Below are 14,325 nucleotides of genomic sequence, written 5' to 3'. Positions count from 1 at the left end.
AAGAACTTTCCAAAAGCAATCACCGGATAGCAGTCAGGGACAGGGACCTTGGATGACTTTTCCCCTATTGTTGGGGCGCTGCATTGTTCCCTGCCCAAACAGTTGCCTTGGCTGAATTCAACTAACTCAGCAGAGCTGGCATCAAATCAGAACCCCTCAACAGGTTTGCGACACGCTCTTCATTGTGCGCATTATTCTGCAGAAAATCTAATCCACTTCCAAGTCTTGGACTGGTAGCAATCCTCCCCCTACCCCAACGTCCAGTTTGAAAAGATAATTCAATCAGAATGTATTTTGCCCCTATGGAAAATACTGCAAGGATTACCGATCCAATCTTTGCCAACTGTTGCTCCTCTGCCTTGCTGTAGAGAGCCTTGGCCTGAATTGCTGCAATCGCTTCAGGGTGAAGCTGTCTCATTGCCTGACAAGCCAGTCTGAAAGAACAAAGAGCTAGTAAGAGATCTGGGTTAGCATGAACTTTCAATGTCAAGACTTACTCACGAGATAGATAGGGAGGAAGGAGTTAAGAGACAGTTGTGAAATCCAAAAGCTCTGCTGACGTGGCGCAAAGCTTGAGCAATTTGCACACAGCTGAAACCTACAATCACATTTCAACCTTGAACTATCTCCGATTAGTTACAGTCTACTCCTGATCATTTGTTGTCTTTGCGCTAAAAATATGAATTATCCAATCATTTGAATTAACAAAGTGGCAAGTTAATGATAAAAAATTTGAATGATAGATAACTTGAATGAAGAGTTGACTGAATATGTAACATTTCAATTTTGATTGATGAAGTTGTAATGATTGAGTGCTGGGAAATAGTGAATGCAACTAAGTGACAATGGAGAAAAATTACTGGTCGATTCATTGTTGCACTTCAATAAGTAAAAGTGACGACAATCAATCATTCATTGTCTTCCACGAATGTAATGATCTTAAATCACAGCAATTATACCAGAGACAGATTTGTTTTAAATGTAAGTTCATCATTAAGCGGGGAAGTACACTGGTGTATCAATATGCTGTATCGTAGAGGTGCCATCTGGGTTTGGGCTCAAGATTTGCCATGAGAGGTCAAACACCAGGGGGCATAGATTTAAAGTCATTGGTTGGAGGTTTAGAGGGGAGTTGAGGAGAACTTTTTTCACCCAGAGGGTGGTGGGGGTCTGGAACTCACTGCTTGAAAGGGTGGTAGAGGCAGAAACCCTCATCACATTTAAGAAAGTACTTGGATATGCGCTTGAAGTGCCGTAACCCACAGGGCTACGGACCAAGAGCTGGAAAGTGGGATTAGGCTGGAGAGCTCTTTGTTGGCTGGCGCGGACATGATGGGCCGAATGGCCTCCTTCTCTGCCATAAATTTCTATGATTCTACGCTAATTCTCCTGATGGTTCACACCCCTGCCCACTCGGCAACACTTTCTGGCAGTGCTAACAGGAAGCTAAGAATAGGCCAGCAGCTTGCCTCATCAGGATAACTGGTGCTTGGCACTGGTGGGGAGGTGGTGAAGGAGGAGGAAGAATGGTACGGGCTAAAAAGGGGAGAAAAATTTAAATGGCCAATGTCAAACCTAAAATAGGGGGTAGGGTGACTTAAACATTGACCTTTTGTCTCTAACCTGGATTTAAATCCAGTCCAGTTGATGGGATAAACATTTTCTCTATCTGCTGGCTGTAAGGGTCCTGCATGGATTGAGTTTGAGCCACAGGACAAGCCCACCACACAAAACTGCCCCAATTTCAGTACAAATTGGCATATCCGGCAGGCAAAATGTCACTCTAGTGCAGTAGGGGGTGCTCTTCTGAAGTGGGGTCAGAGAAGAGGGAGCTTTGCTCCACATCCAACAGTGTTGTACCCGATGCCGACATTGGATGCCCAAAGTGGAAACGGTTCCAATCCTCAGCACCAGCTTCCCACACCTTGAGGAGCAGAACATTGCAATTCATTCTAAAATAAGAGGGGACAGGGGTAGTGGAATATTGTCACATTGCCTTATAATGCAGCTCAACCGGTTTTACACTCATTTCACTTACTTGGATATAACTGGATCGTACAGCAGTGCGTACCACCGCTCCTGGATCTCCCGTAGCGTGAAGCGACAGCTGAACTTCACCCCAAGGTGCACTGCAGTCAAGTCATTTGTCTGCAATTCAAAAAATGCAACATCAGACCCTAAAAAGGGCGGTAGCATTTACTGTAAAATTTAGCGTACAGATACCACTGGCGGGCAGGTTAACATTATCTATATATCTATCAATTATTATTAATAGATATCTACATGTTCGACAACTGCAGCACAGGATGATCCAGTATTCTTTCAGTTGCAGACCATTCCAGTTACACAAGACACGAGGCAGGTACCTTGTACAGGAAACTTTTTTTTAATCCGGCATGGACGGGACCGACGTGGTGCCGGTTCATCAAAAATTCCGGATAACCGAGCGCTGTAGTAAAAGGTACGGAGCGGAGAGTTCCGTATAAAGCAACAAACCCCGTTGCTTAGCAACAGCTTCAGAACAATGGCCACAAGTTGCAAGCATCTCTGTAGCTTAGCAACAGCTGCAGCCACACCCTTGCACAGCAACACATGGAGGAAGGCAAGTAATAAAAGTTACCTGAACCTACTCCTGAATTTTGCCGGTTAACCGTGATTTCCGGTTATTTAGGTGCTGGTAAATCGAAAGTTTCCTGTATGTCTTTCTCTACATTCATTCCCTTTCCCGCTCACCCCCACCACATCCAACGCCATTTTAATCACTTCTCTCCTAAAGGTGGTGACTCGTGCTGGGGTATAGTTCCCCAGATGCGGCCAACCCTCCAGTACTTCAGCCAAGTAGCCGTTCATTGAGTATAACCCAGGCAGTGTCAGCACTATTCAAATATATGGGGCATCCCAGCCGAGACAGATTCTCTCCTCACCCCTCATCTCACATCTACATTTTCTGGCAGGGGTCACACGATAGTGATCAGGAGCAGGAACCTTGATCCCCTCCTGAGCTCAGAGAATTTAAAAAAAAAGAGAAAACTGGTGGGGTCATTCACTACAGATTCAGTAGGCTGCAATGGAGACGTTCATTCAGACTTATACCAGGTGCTCAACCCATAAGCTACAATTTTCATGAAACTATTAGTTTAATTTATGGGCAGAACAAAACATACTTACTGTTTAAACATGTCTCGCTCACTCACTGGAGAAAATCCCGAACTAAACAATTATTGCCTAGCAACCTGACTGCCGACAAGAAACAACTGGGATTAGATAGAATAAATAAAGAGAAACTGTTTCCAATGGCTGAAGGGTCAATAATGCGAGGGCGCAGATTCAAGGTGATTGGCAAAAGAACCAGAGGCAACATGAGGAAAAACTTTTTTACACAACGAGTGGTTAGGATTTGGATCGCACTGCCTGATAGGGTGGTGGAAACAAATTCAATAGTGGCTTTCAAAAGGATAAATGCAGGGATATGGGGAAAGGGCGGGGCAGTGGGACTAACTGGATTACTCTTCGAAAAAGCCGGGGCAGACTCAATGGGCCAAATGGCCTCCTTCTGTGCTGCACTATTCTATGATCATCTATGACACTGCAAAGCGCCATACACCTTAGTCCATGAATAATGCGGCTCATATTTATTCCTCCGTTCTGACCCATTCTAACTTTACAAAAGATCAGTTTTGGTCTAAAATTTGATTTGACTTCCTCTCAATTCACTGCTTCCTTCCGTCTTCCTCGTCTACTTTTCTTAACTTCTATTCTACCCATACCCCCTTTAACTCTTCCTCTCAGTTTCTCATCACTTCTCTATAAATGAAAGCAACACTGTAGCACCACCCAGTGACAAGAATCGGGTGCTACAATAAAGCTGAACGTATAGAAACATAGAAGATAGGAGCAGGAGTAGGCCATTCGGCCCCTCGAGCCTGCTCTGCCATTTAATGAGATCATGGCTGATCATCCAAACTCAGTACCCTGTCCCTGCTTTCTCCCCATATCCCTTGATCCCTTTAGCCTTAAGAAACATATCTAACTCCTTCTTGAATATATTTAATGAATTGGCCTCAACTGCCTTTTGTGGCAGAGAATTCCACAGGTTCACCACTCTCTGGGTGAAGAAATTCCTCCTCATCTCTGTCCTAAATGGCTTACCCCTTATCCTTAGACTGTGACCCCTGGTTCTGGACTCCCCAGCCATCGGGAACATCCTTCCTGCATCTAGTCCTGTTAGAATTTTATAAGTTTCAATGAGATCCCCTCTCATTCTTCTAAACTCCAGCGAATATAAGCCCAATCGACCCAATCTCTCCTCATACGTCATTCCTGCCATCCCAGGTATCAGTCTGGTGAATCTTCGCTGCACTCCCTCCATGGCAAGAACATCCTTCCTCAGATAAGGCCATGGTCTGAAATTCAGAATATTTTCTGCTTGTCTGGACCCAGTTTTGTCTCCTTACATAAATAAATGCAAAGATGCAACAATGCAGTCATCCAGTTGAATAAAGGTGATGGTTGCAACGGAATACAGGAAGATGAATGGGGTAGGTTGGAGATGGAGCTAATTGAAGAAAAATATAGCACCGCACATTAGCAAAACATCTCAAAGCGAGTTACTTTTTGGACTGTTATGTAGGCACAATCACTTTTGTAGATTACAAGGCAACTTAGACAAGAGGTCAGGAACTGAAAAGGGTTTTAAAAAAACATACAAAGAGCACTAAAATTGGAAACCAACCTCCTAGAAACCAGCTCAAGTAGTACTGGCAGTTACGTGAATAGGTCGCCTAACTGCCGCCTTATCCAGGGATTTGTGTATGGCGGGGGGGGGGGGGGGGGGGGGGGGGGAGATACAAAAAAGGGGGGGTGGAAATGGGATAAAGCAAAGATGAGTTTGTGTGGTACTAAGTGTACTTCCAGGTTTCAAACTATTTAAATTAATTAACATTGTGGCATATAGAATTTACATTGGAGTAGACCGATTACTTGCTTCTCGTTAAAAGGACAGTGTCCAGCAGAATTAGCTCGGTCGTCGCCCCGAAACGTTAACTCGGTTTCTCTCTCCACAGATGCTGCCTGGCCTGCTGAGTATTAACAGCATTTTCAGCTTTTATTTCCGATTTCCAGCATCCGCAGTATCGTGCTTTTGTTTTCGGATTAGTTAGGTTCTTGGTTACATTCAGAAGATGACCCACAGGATGCTGCAAGTAAATTTGAATGGGCCGCACAGCCCATTAAAGGGACCGCGCACCCACAAAAAAGAGGGGGGGGGGGGGGGAAACACTGGATACAAGGTTCCAAATCTCAGAGAATACAGGCCTCCGTTATGTAGAGTTCGAAGAGAAAAGCTACTTTGATCCAATATTTGTAAAACTCGAATCTCTCCCCCGCCCCCTCCACTTTACCTGCAAGACTGCATTTATTAACAGCAAGTCATCTGTTGGTTTCCATCGTCCAAGATCCTTTGTGACTTGAAGTGGTTGCTTGCTTTTCTTCAGTCGCTTGGCGATGCTGCTGGGAGCTGATGGCACTGCGGTGGACTTTGATATCTGATTTTTTTTAAAAGAGACATAGGGTTGTATTAAATGCTAACCAAGAACATGGCCTGGACAGGACACTTCTACAGCTAGCCCAGTGCTTGAACAATCCATTCCTGCACAAACTATTTAGTTACCAGATTAAAGTTTTCATCTAACATCTAGGTTTCAGAATAAAATTGGGAGAATACACCTGTTATTTCAGTGGGTATACAAAAGTTAAAATGGAAATCTCAATTGATAGAAGTTTGCAATAAAAACAGAAAATGCTGGAAATGTACAGCAAGTCAGTCAGCATCTGAAAGAGGAAAGAATCACATGTGAAACATCATTCGAACTGGCAGCCAATGGTTTGAACAGCCTACACAGCAGATTTTAAAAAGCTGGGAAGAGGTATAAAAAGTGCTGCGCACTACACAAAGGTCTCAGTCAGGCATTATTCTCTTTCCACCTTTTTACATAGAATTATAGAAATTTACAGCACAGAAACAGGCCATTTTAAAATCCATTTACAGTCTATTAAAGCCAATAGCTGCCTCAGTGAAAATAGTTAGCATGTTTGAACGCTTGGGGGAAAAATTCGGTTGCTTTGCGCCTCCAGTTAGCACCCCAAGAGGTTAGCGGCGGTAACCGTTAGCGCCCCACGGCACTGCGCTGCCGGCTATGACGTCATCCCCGTGCACAGCACCCCGGCCGCGATCTTCGGTAGTGCCCCCTGACTTACCGCCGGACGCCATGTCCGACAGGGTCAGGGGGGGGGCCTACCTGCGGCGCTAATTAAAGGCCAGGTGCCGGGCGGCCATTTTTGTTGCTGGCCGCCTGCCCCCGTTGCCGTCCCCCCCCCACGGAGTGCTGGGCTCTTTTGCCGGCACTCCGATCCCTGGTGGCCCAGCTGGGCCCCAGGTCGCCCTGCGCAAGACTCCTCCCCTTTAAGGGGAAGGCGGCCTGCTATACCGCGGCGCGACGTGCGCGCTGCAGCACCCCAAGAGGGAGGCGGGGTGCCTCCAGTAGCGCCCCACTTCCCCCTTGGGGCGCTACTGATGAATTTCGGCCGCGAGGACGCTAATTTTTTCGAGGCGCTAGCACCCCAAAGGGGGCGCAACTCAATTTTTCCCCCTTGACCTCCCATTTTTTGGGTCCGTTCTCTGAAGAAGCCCCTCCAGCCTGATCACGTCAGTTCTGATAAAGGGTCACAACCAAAATGTTAACCTATTTTTGTCTTTCAGATGCTAATTGAACTGTTGCAAATTTCTAGCAATTTCTGCTTTTGGAGTGTCGTTTAGCTCATGTTCACACCCAATCCAATGTACCTGGAATCTGCACACAAGTCATTAGCTAGTTCTCATAACAAGAGAGAAACTAATGCATAATTTAACTGTTCGAGGATCCAGCACAGATTTCGGTGTCCGCCTCCTTTGGTTCATTAGCTGTGGCTCAGTGGGCAGCACCCTCGCCTCCGAGTCAGAAGGTTGTGTGATCAAGTCCCACTCCAGGAACTTGAGCACAAAAATCTAGGCTTACGCTCTAGTGCAGTCCTGAGGGAGTGCTGCACTGTCGGAGGTGCCGTCTATCGGATGACACATTAAACCGAGGCCCCGTCTGCTCTCTCAGGTGGGTGTAAAAGATCCCGACACTCTTTCGAAGAGGAGCAGGGGGAGTTATCCCCGGTGTCCTGGGCCAATATTTATCCCTCAATCAACATCACTAAAACAGATCATCTTGTCATTATCACATTGCTGTTTGTGGGAGCTTGCTGTGCACAAATTGACTGCTGCGTTTCCTACATTACAGCAGTGACTACACTTCAAAAAGCACCTCATTGGCTGTAAAGCGCTTTGGGAGGTCCGGTGGTCGTGAACGGTGCTGTATAAATGCAAGTCTTTTTTCATTTGTGATCCTTGATGCAAGCGGTGAGCGTCGGGAAGTGTCGTACAGAGCTGCAATGCAGAGGTCTCTCTCTCAATGGATAGGTTGAAGAATGGCGCAAGGCAATACCACCACTGAAAGATTCAAGACAATGCCAAACTTTGGGAGTAAAGTTCAGGCGGTTTGTGACTGTTCCCAATCCAATTGTATCTTTGCCTTGCATCATACTCCAACTCCACTGCTGGATGCCATGTGTAGAGGCAGCGCTATTCAGCATTTACTCACTGAGTCACTCTAATTTGGAACAAAACAGCTCAATGGAAACGCCTCGCAGCAAGCAAGACTTTCTCTATGTTGCTCTACTTAACCAAACAGTAACATATATATGGGAATGAGCCCCTCGGTAAATTTAGAAAATGCTATTCCCATTAACCAAGTGCCTAAATTGTGTAGAAATAAAAAGGAAAAAAACTGCAGACGGTGGAAATCTGAAAGAAGAACCAAAGGGGCTAGAAATGGAAATACATAGAAGCTCCATCAGCTTGGCCAAACATTAATCTTCCCTTATAACAGAAAATGCTGGAAAAACTCAGCAGGCTAGGCAACATCCGTGGAGAGAAATTAGAGTTAACGTTTCGGGTCAAAACCCTTTATCAAGACTAATCTTCCCTTTTTGCCTCTCCAAATGCTGACAGACCTGCTCTGTATTTTCAGCATTTGTGTATGTCTGTGTCTGTGTGTGTAGTACATACTTTTTTCTTCTCGTTGGATGATGGCTCACTGCCGGAGTATCGGCCAGGTTCCATTCCCGTTGGGCCCTTTGCCCGAGTGGAAGATTTAGCCAGGCTGCTCTCAACTAGCTCATCGTCAAACTTCTTGCGTTTTATGGATCTGAAAGAGGGAACAATGCAAGAGTGGTCCGTCAGTGGTGCGAAAGAAAATGACAGAACAATGTGGCACTGGAGGAATAGGAAGCCTGGCCTAGTTGCTCCAGTTAGTAGAATTACTGTTCTAAAGTACACACTATCTATTTACTTATACTCCAATAGTAGAACATAAATCAAAAAAATAATTTTCAGATCATTTCATCAACTGTCAAGCCTCCATTTACACAGCCAAGCGTGCATGGAAATATGGGGGAGGGAGCAGGAAGAACACCAGGCAACAAGCTTTAAAACTGAGGGGTGGACAGAGCTTCCGGGAGTTTGAAGCTCTTCACAAATTCTCATCAGTTAATTCCTCCAATAAACGTCTCCGTTTAGAGTGTGCAGACTCTGATCAGGTGAACCCAGCCAGTGCTGCATCGAAGGGGTCGATCCGTGGAGGCCCGCTGGTACATTAGGTATCCTAGTTGCATGCTCCATTTATACTACAAAAAAAGGTCTTTAATGGCAAATGTTCTTGTCGCAGGCACTTCTATAGCGTAAGCAAGGTAGTGCACACACCTCACTAGGTGCACACACCATCTCAGTGGAACTGAGGGCAAACGGAAATGGCAATCACTGCCACTGCGAGCTGTTTGTTGCCAAACTTCAACTGCGACTTGGAAGCGACTGCATGTGCACAATCTTGTTTCTTAGCCAGCGCCAGTACTCAGAACTCCACCCCACAGCATAGACAGCATTCAGAGGATCAGGTGGTGGGGGGGAGGGGGGGGGGGGGGGGGGGGGGGGCCAGCAACACAGTGTAGATCCCTTTTGCGTAGAAGTGGCACTGTAATATAAATAAGGTGTAAAAGAGCCAGTGGGTTAGCTGAAGAGGCAGATTATTCGCACCCCTGTGTTACCTGGAGGAGCTCCTGCGTTTGGGAAGTAGGCTGAAAGCTTGAGTTGCGGAGCGTTTCTGCGCCGAGGGAGACTGGTCCCCATCAGATCTCCCCACAGGCCCCGTCGACATAAGCCTTGTCCCAATAGTACCCAGTGTACACTGCTGCTCAGCTTCAAAGAAAGGAATGAGAGAGAAAGCGTGCTTATTAGTTCAGTTAAAAACATACGAGCTTTACCAGCCACATGATCCAATATACAGGAAACTTTCAATTTACCGGCACCTAAATAACCGTAAATCTCGGTTAACCGGCAAAATTCAGGAGTAGGTTCAGGTAAGTTTTATTACTTGCCTTCCTCGATCTGTTGCTGTGCAAGGGTGTGGCTGCAGCTGTTGCTAAGCTACAGATACGCTTGGAACTTGTGGCCATTGTTCTGAACCTGTTGCTAAGCAACAGGGTTTGTTGCTTTATACGGAGCTCTCAGCTCCGTATCTTTTACTATAGCGCTCGGTTATCCGGAATTTTTGATGAACCGGCACCCCGTCGGTCCCGTCCGTGCCGGATAAAAAAAAAGTTTCCTGTACAGCTAGGCAATCAGATTCCAGAAAAGATTGAATTATTCAGTTTAATGCGGTGACTCTACGTGACTTCTGTATTGTTCTAAGGTACGCACTATCTATTTACACTTATTGTATTCAAGCCTGTTAACTGAAGCGACTTTAGCCTTTCATTCACAAGAGGTTTGTTTTGCTAAACCTCTCCCCGGCTCATCTCCTGAAAGCTAACCATTGCTGGGGTAGAGCAGGAGAGTTCTCCCCAGTGTCCTGGCCAATATTTAGCCCTCAATCAACATCTGAAAAACAGAAATAACAACAGAAAACGCTGGATAAACTCAGCAGGCCAGGGCAACATCCGTGGAGAGAGAAACAGAGTCAACGTTTCAGGTCGAGGACCTTTCATCAGAACTGAGAAAAAAGGCAGGAAAGGAAACAGATTAAAAGGCCAGTTTGGGGGCTGGGAAATGGGGGAGGGGATGAAAGAACAAAAGGGAAGTGAAGAGACATTAAGAGGTATTCAAGGCGAGACGGTAATAGGAGGGGAGTCTCGTATCTGGCATGCGGACAATGTGACCCGTCCATCGGAGCTGATCGAGCGCGGTCAAAGCTTCGATGCTGGGGATGTTGGCCTGAGCAAGAACACCGACGTTGGTGCGCCTATCCTGCCAATGGATTTGCAGGATCTTGCGGAGGCAGCATTGGTGGTACCTCTCCAGCCAGCCATGATCTCATTGAATGGCGGAGCAGGCTCGAAGGGCCGAATGGCCTACTCCTGCTCCTATCTTCTATGTTTCTAAATGGACCACTGAACTAAAGTAGCAAACAACCAAAATGGCAACTACTATAACCGACATTAGGACCGTCCAAGCTTTTTTGTCTCCATGAACCACTTTAGTGCTCATGGAGTCTCGGGGGGCTGTGTGTAAAGTTTAAGTCCACGTTCCCATTAATTTGCAAATATCTCACGTTGCTAATGCTAACAGATCTCGGTGTTCCGATTTAGGATTTATCCACCAACGAGACAGCAGTGCTAAAACCAGCCCTTCCCAAACTTCCAGGTCCACAAAAATCTAACAGGGAAAACCAGCAGGGTAGAGTTAGAAGCAATGGACCAGATTACCAGGGCTCAGGGGTTGAATGTGGGCCATAGTTTGGACACCCCTGAGCAACATCAAACAGCCTTTCTACAGACTAATAAAGTCCCCCCCCACCCCCCCCACCAGCACCAGAGTATACAATACCTTTATCTAAACTCCTGCCCTCCAGAAGAGAGCTATTCTGACTAGACGAAGCAGAATTACTCATTATCCGTGGCAATCGGTCACAGGGCGAAGCTTTCCGTTCAAAACTGTCTCATTGATCAAGAGCTTGTAGATCTGTAAAACAAATTCAACAAAAAAAAACTTGAAATCAATGTCTCCAGCAAGTTCACATTCCTTTGTTTTCCCTTCCATTTTGGAGGTCTGCCTGACTTAACTTTTTGTTCTACAAATACCTTTTCAAACACCCAACCTCCATTATATACACCGCTTTACACCCGTTTCTTACATGTTCTGCTGCAGCTACACGACAGATACCAGTCTCAAGCAGCAGACTGGAGTTATACTGTTAGCTGTGCTCTGCACTGCACTGAATCCGGCAAGAAGCAGCTCTGTGTAGCTGTGTTTGGATACCTCTGCAGAGCTCCTCCCCACCAGGCATCTTAATTTTTAATATTAGGACAGTGTGTCCAGGAGTCCCCATTTTAACAATATTGAAAAGTTTAGAAAATTCCCCAAGTGACACAATTGTCCAGAAGTGCCTAGGTTTTGCAAGGGATCGGAGTTATACTGCATCCAATGCAAACTAGAAGTAGTGTGTGACCACGTGCTGAAAGTCACCTTACACCTCCCAGCCTCAGTGCGCACAGGACTCTGACCTTTAACTTGACTCGAGTTGTATTGCACCCTTACAATCCACTATGGCAACCTGACAGAGACAGTGGAGGGGTCGAGAGAGGTGATGGAGAGGTCGACCTAGGTGTGATCAGTGTACATGTGGAAGATGACCCCCATGAGGAAGAGGAGACCAAGGATAGATCCTTGCTGGACTTGGATCAATGGTGTGAGGGCTGGAAAAAAAGCCATTGCTGCAGATGCTCTGGCTCCAATCAGATAGGTAAGAGTGGAACCAAGAGGGGGCAGGCCCACCAAGCTGGACAACAGAGAGCTGTTGGAGGAGGATGGTTTGGTCAACTGTCTCAAATGCTGCAGAGAGGCTGAAGAGGACGACAAAGGATAATGCCCCACGGCAGTCATCACAGAGACTTTGGTTCAGGCTGTTTGGGTGGTGTGGGACATGTGGAAACCCATGTCCCACAACAGACTCTGGTCTGTTAATGTAAGATCCTGGTTAAATGTGCATCACTGAAGCCCCAGGATCATATACAGGTTTTGTAGAAGGGTTTCGACCCGAAACGTTGACTATTTCTCTCTCCACGGATGTTGGCTGGCCTGCTGAGTTTTTCCAGCATTTTCTGTTGTTACCCCAGGATCACATCTTGCTCCCAGAAAAACAGCTGAACAGGAGAGCATAATTGCAGAATTTTTGACAAACAAATTACCTACTTTATGCATGAACTTGTATTGGACTGCTGCCTAAATCACCACAAACACATCACTATTAAAAACAACTGTAGGTGAAGACCCATCGTCTCAGCCTGTTCTTGCCCCACGGAACTTATCTCTTCCTATCTCGACTCTATTTTTTCTCCCCTTATCCAGTCTCTTCCCACCTACATCCGCGACTCTTCCGACGTCCTCCGCCACTTTAACAGTTTCCCGGCCCCAACTGCCCCTTAACCCGTCCTATTACCACCTCCTCTCGCCTTGAATATCTCTTAATCTCTCCTGCTTTCTATCCTATCACTGACCTTCCAGTTTGTTCTTTCATCCCCTCCCCCTTTTCCCAGCCCCCTAAACCTGCTTTCCATTTCCTGCTTTTTTCCAGTTCGGACGAAAGGTCATCGACCTGAAACGTTAACTCTGTTTCTCTCTCCACGGATGCTGCCCTGGCCTGCTGAGTTTTTCCAGCGTTTTCTGTTGTTATTTCGGATTTCTAGCATCCGCAGTATTTTGCTATCGTATCAGGCTTGACTGTGATGCCGCTCAGTCAAATAGTACACCATATAATTTAGGCTCACACATGAAAAACTACCACAGTTCCAGAAGTTACCTATATAGGGTTCACTGCCTTGGGAGGGGGGATAGAAACATAGAAGATAGGAGCAGGAGTAGGCCATTCGGCCCCTCGAGCCTGCTCCGCCATTCAATGAGATCATGGCTGATCATTCAAATTCAGTACCCTGTCCCTGCTTTCTCCCCATATCCCTTGATCCCTTTAGCCTTAAGAAATATATCTAACTCCTTCTTGAATATATTTAATGAATTGGCCTCAACTGCCTTCTGTGGTAGCGAATTCCACAGGTTCACCACTCTCTGGGTGAAGAAATTCCTCCTCATCTCTGTCCTAAATGGCTTACCCCTTATCCTTAGACTGTGATCCCTGGCTCTGGACTCCCCGGCCATCGGGAACATCCTTCCTGCATCTAGTCTGGCTAGTCCTGTTAGAATTTTATAAGTTTCAATGAGATCCCCTCTCATTCTTCTAAACTCCAGCGAGTATAAGCCCAATCGACCCAATCTCTCCTCATACGTCATTCCTGCCATCCCAGGTATCAGTCTGGTGAATCTTCGCTGCACTCCCTCCATGGCAAGAACATCCTTCCTCAGTTAAGGCGACCAAAACTGCACACAATACTCAAGGTGTGGTCTCACCAAGGCCCTGTACAACTGCAGCAAGACATCCTTGCAGGAATTGGAAAAGAAAATATACAAAAACGTTTACAATTGTATATATAATTTAAAAAGACAAAATGTACCTCCAATAAATTCCAATGTACCAATAAATTCAGTATGGAGTCTCACATAAACCCCAACCCCTTCAGGCCCTGGAACATCCTTGTGTACAACTTGTAAACACCTACACTCCCAGGACAGAGCCCCAGTTCCAGTCACACGCCGCTCACTCGGCGATATTAGAAGCGGACACGGACCCTGAAAGTTACTGAAAGACATAAATAAAACTCTGAAGAGATCCGGCAGCCGTTCGCTTCGATCACAGCCACTCCCTTGGCGTGGAAAAGTCACGAACACAGCAAATCAACACACCTACTCGACTTCGACAAATAAAACTCACCCGCTTCCACGAAAACAAGCAGCTTATTAATTTAGTCCGCGCCCGCCGCTTGCAGGCCCCACGTTAACCGAAGCCGCGGCCCACAAACACTTCCGGGCCACACCGCCGGAGTTGCTGCAATTTTTTTTTTACGTATTCTCTTTCTTTTTTGCGCATGTTCATCTCCTCACAGGCACTTTCAATAGTTTAAATTTTATAACGTTATTGAAATAGTGCCCAAAAAAAATACAGTTCCAACGTATCATTTCCGGGTCACAAGCTCTTCCCTCAGTTGGTAGATGGAGTGCAAGTTTTGTACCTCAGAATGAATTTGCAAGCTTTTATTTAGTCCCTTTAAACTGTGAACGTATTGTTTTGTTGTGTATCTGCT

At 46.1% G+C, this 14,325-nt stretch overlaps 1 protein-coding gene across 5 annotated transcripts in view; it reads right to left on the bottom strand.

Moving 5' to 3' along the window:
* The window catches only part of mcrs1 (microspherule protein 1), a 28,392-nt gene extending 14,330 nt beyond the window's left edge, over nt 1-14,062 (bottom strand). Inside the window, exons 1-7 of one of the 5 annotated variants that reach the window (XM_085972836.1) lie at nt 13,956-14,062; nt 10,961-11,095; nt 9,184-9,334; nt 8,150-8,288; nt 5,400-5,543; nt 2,039-2,148; nt 326-434 (exon numbers count right to left, since the gene is read on the bottom strand). In XM_085972836.1, coding sequence (XP_085828962.1) covers nt 326-434; nt 2,039-2,148; nt 5,400-5,543; nt 8,150-8,288; nt 9,184-9,334; nt 10,961-11,024 — 717 coding nt within the window. In that variant the 5' untranslated portion in view covers nt 11,025-11,095; nt 13,956-14,062. Of the gene's footprint in view, nt 1-325; nt 435-2,038; nt 2,149-4,732; nt 4,798-5,399; nt 5,544-8,149; nt 8,289-9,183; nt 9,335-10,960; nt 11,096-13,638; nt 13,778-13,955 lie in introns of those variants that run through there. The other 4 variants (XM_085972837.1, XM_085972838.1, XM_085972841.1 and 1 more) reach the window with 4 other exon arrangements.
* Between the last annotated feature and the right edge of the window lie 263 nt (nt 14,063-14,325).

Source organism: Somniosus microcephalus, chromosome 33 (genome assembly GCF_052327205.1).
Source record: "Somniosus microcephalus isolate GS21.2 chromosome 33, FLI_Smic_1.0, whole genome shotgun sequence".
Classification (NCBI taxonomy): domain Eukaryota; kingdom Metazoa; phylum Chordata; class Chondrichthyes; order Squaliformes; family Somniosidae; genus Somniosus; species Somniosus microcephalus.
This window is presented reverse-complemented; position numbering and strand designations above follow the sequence as displayed.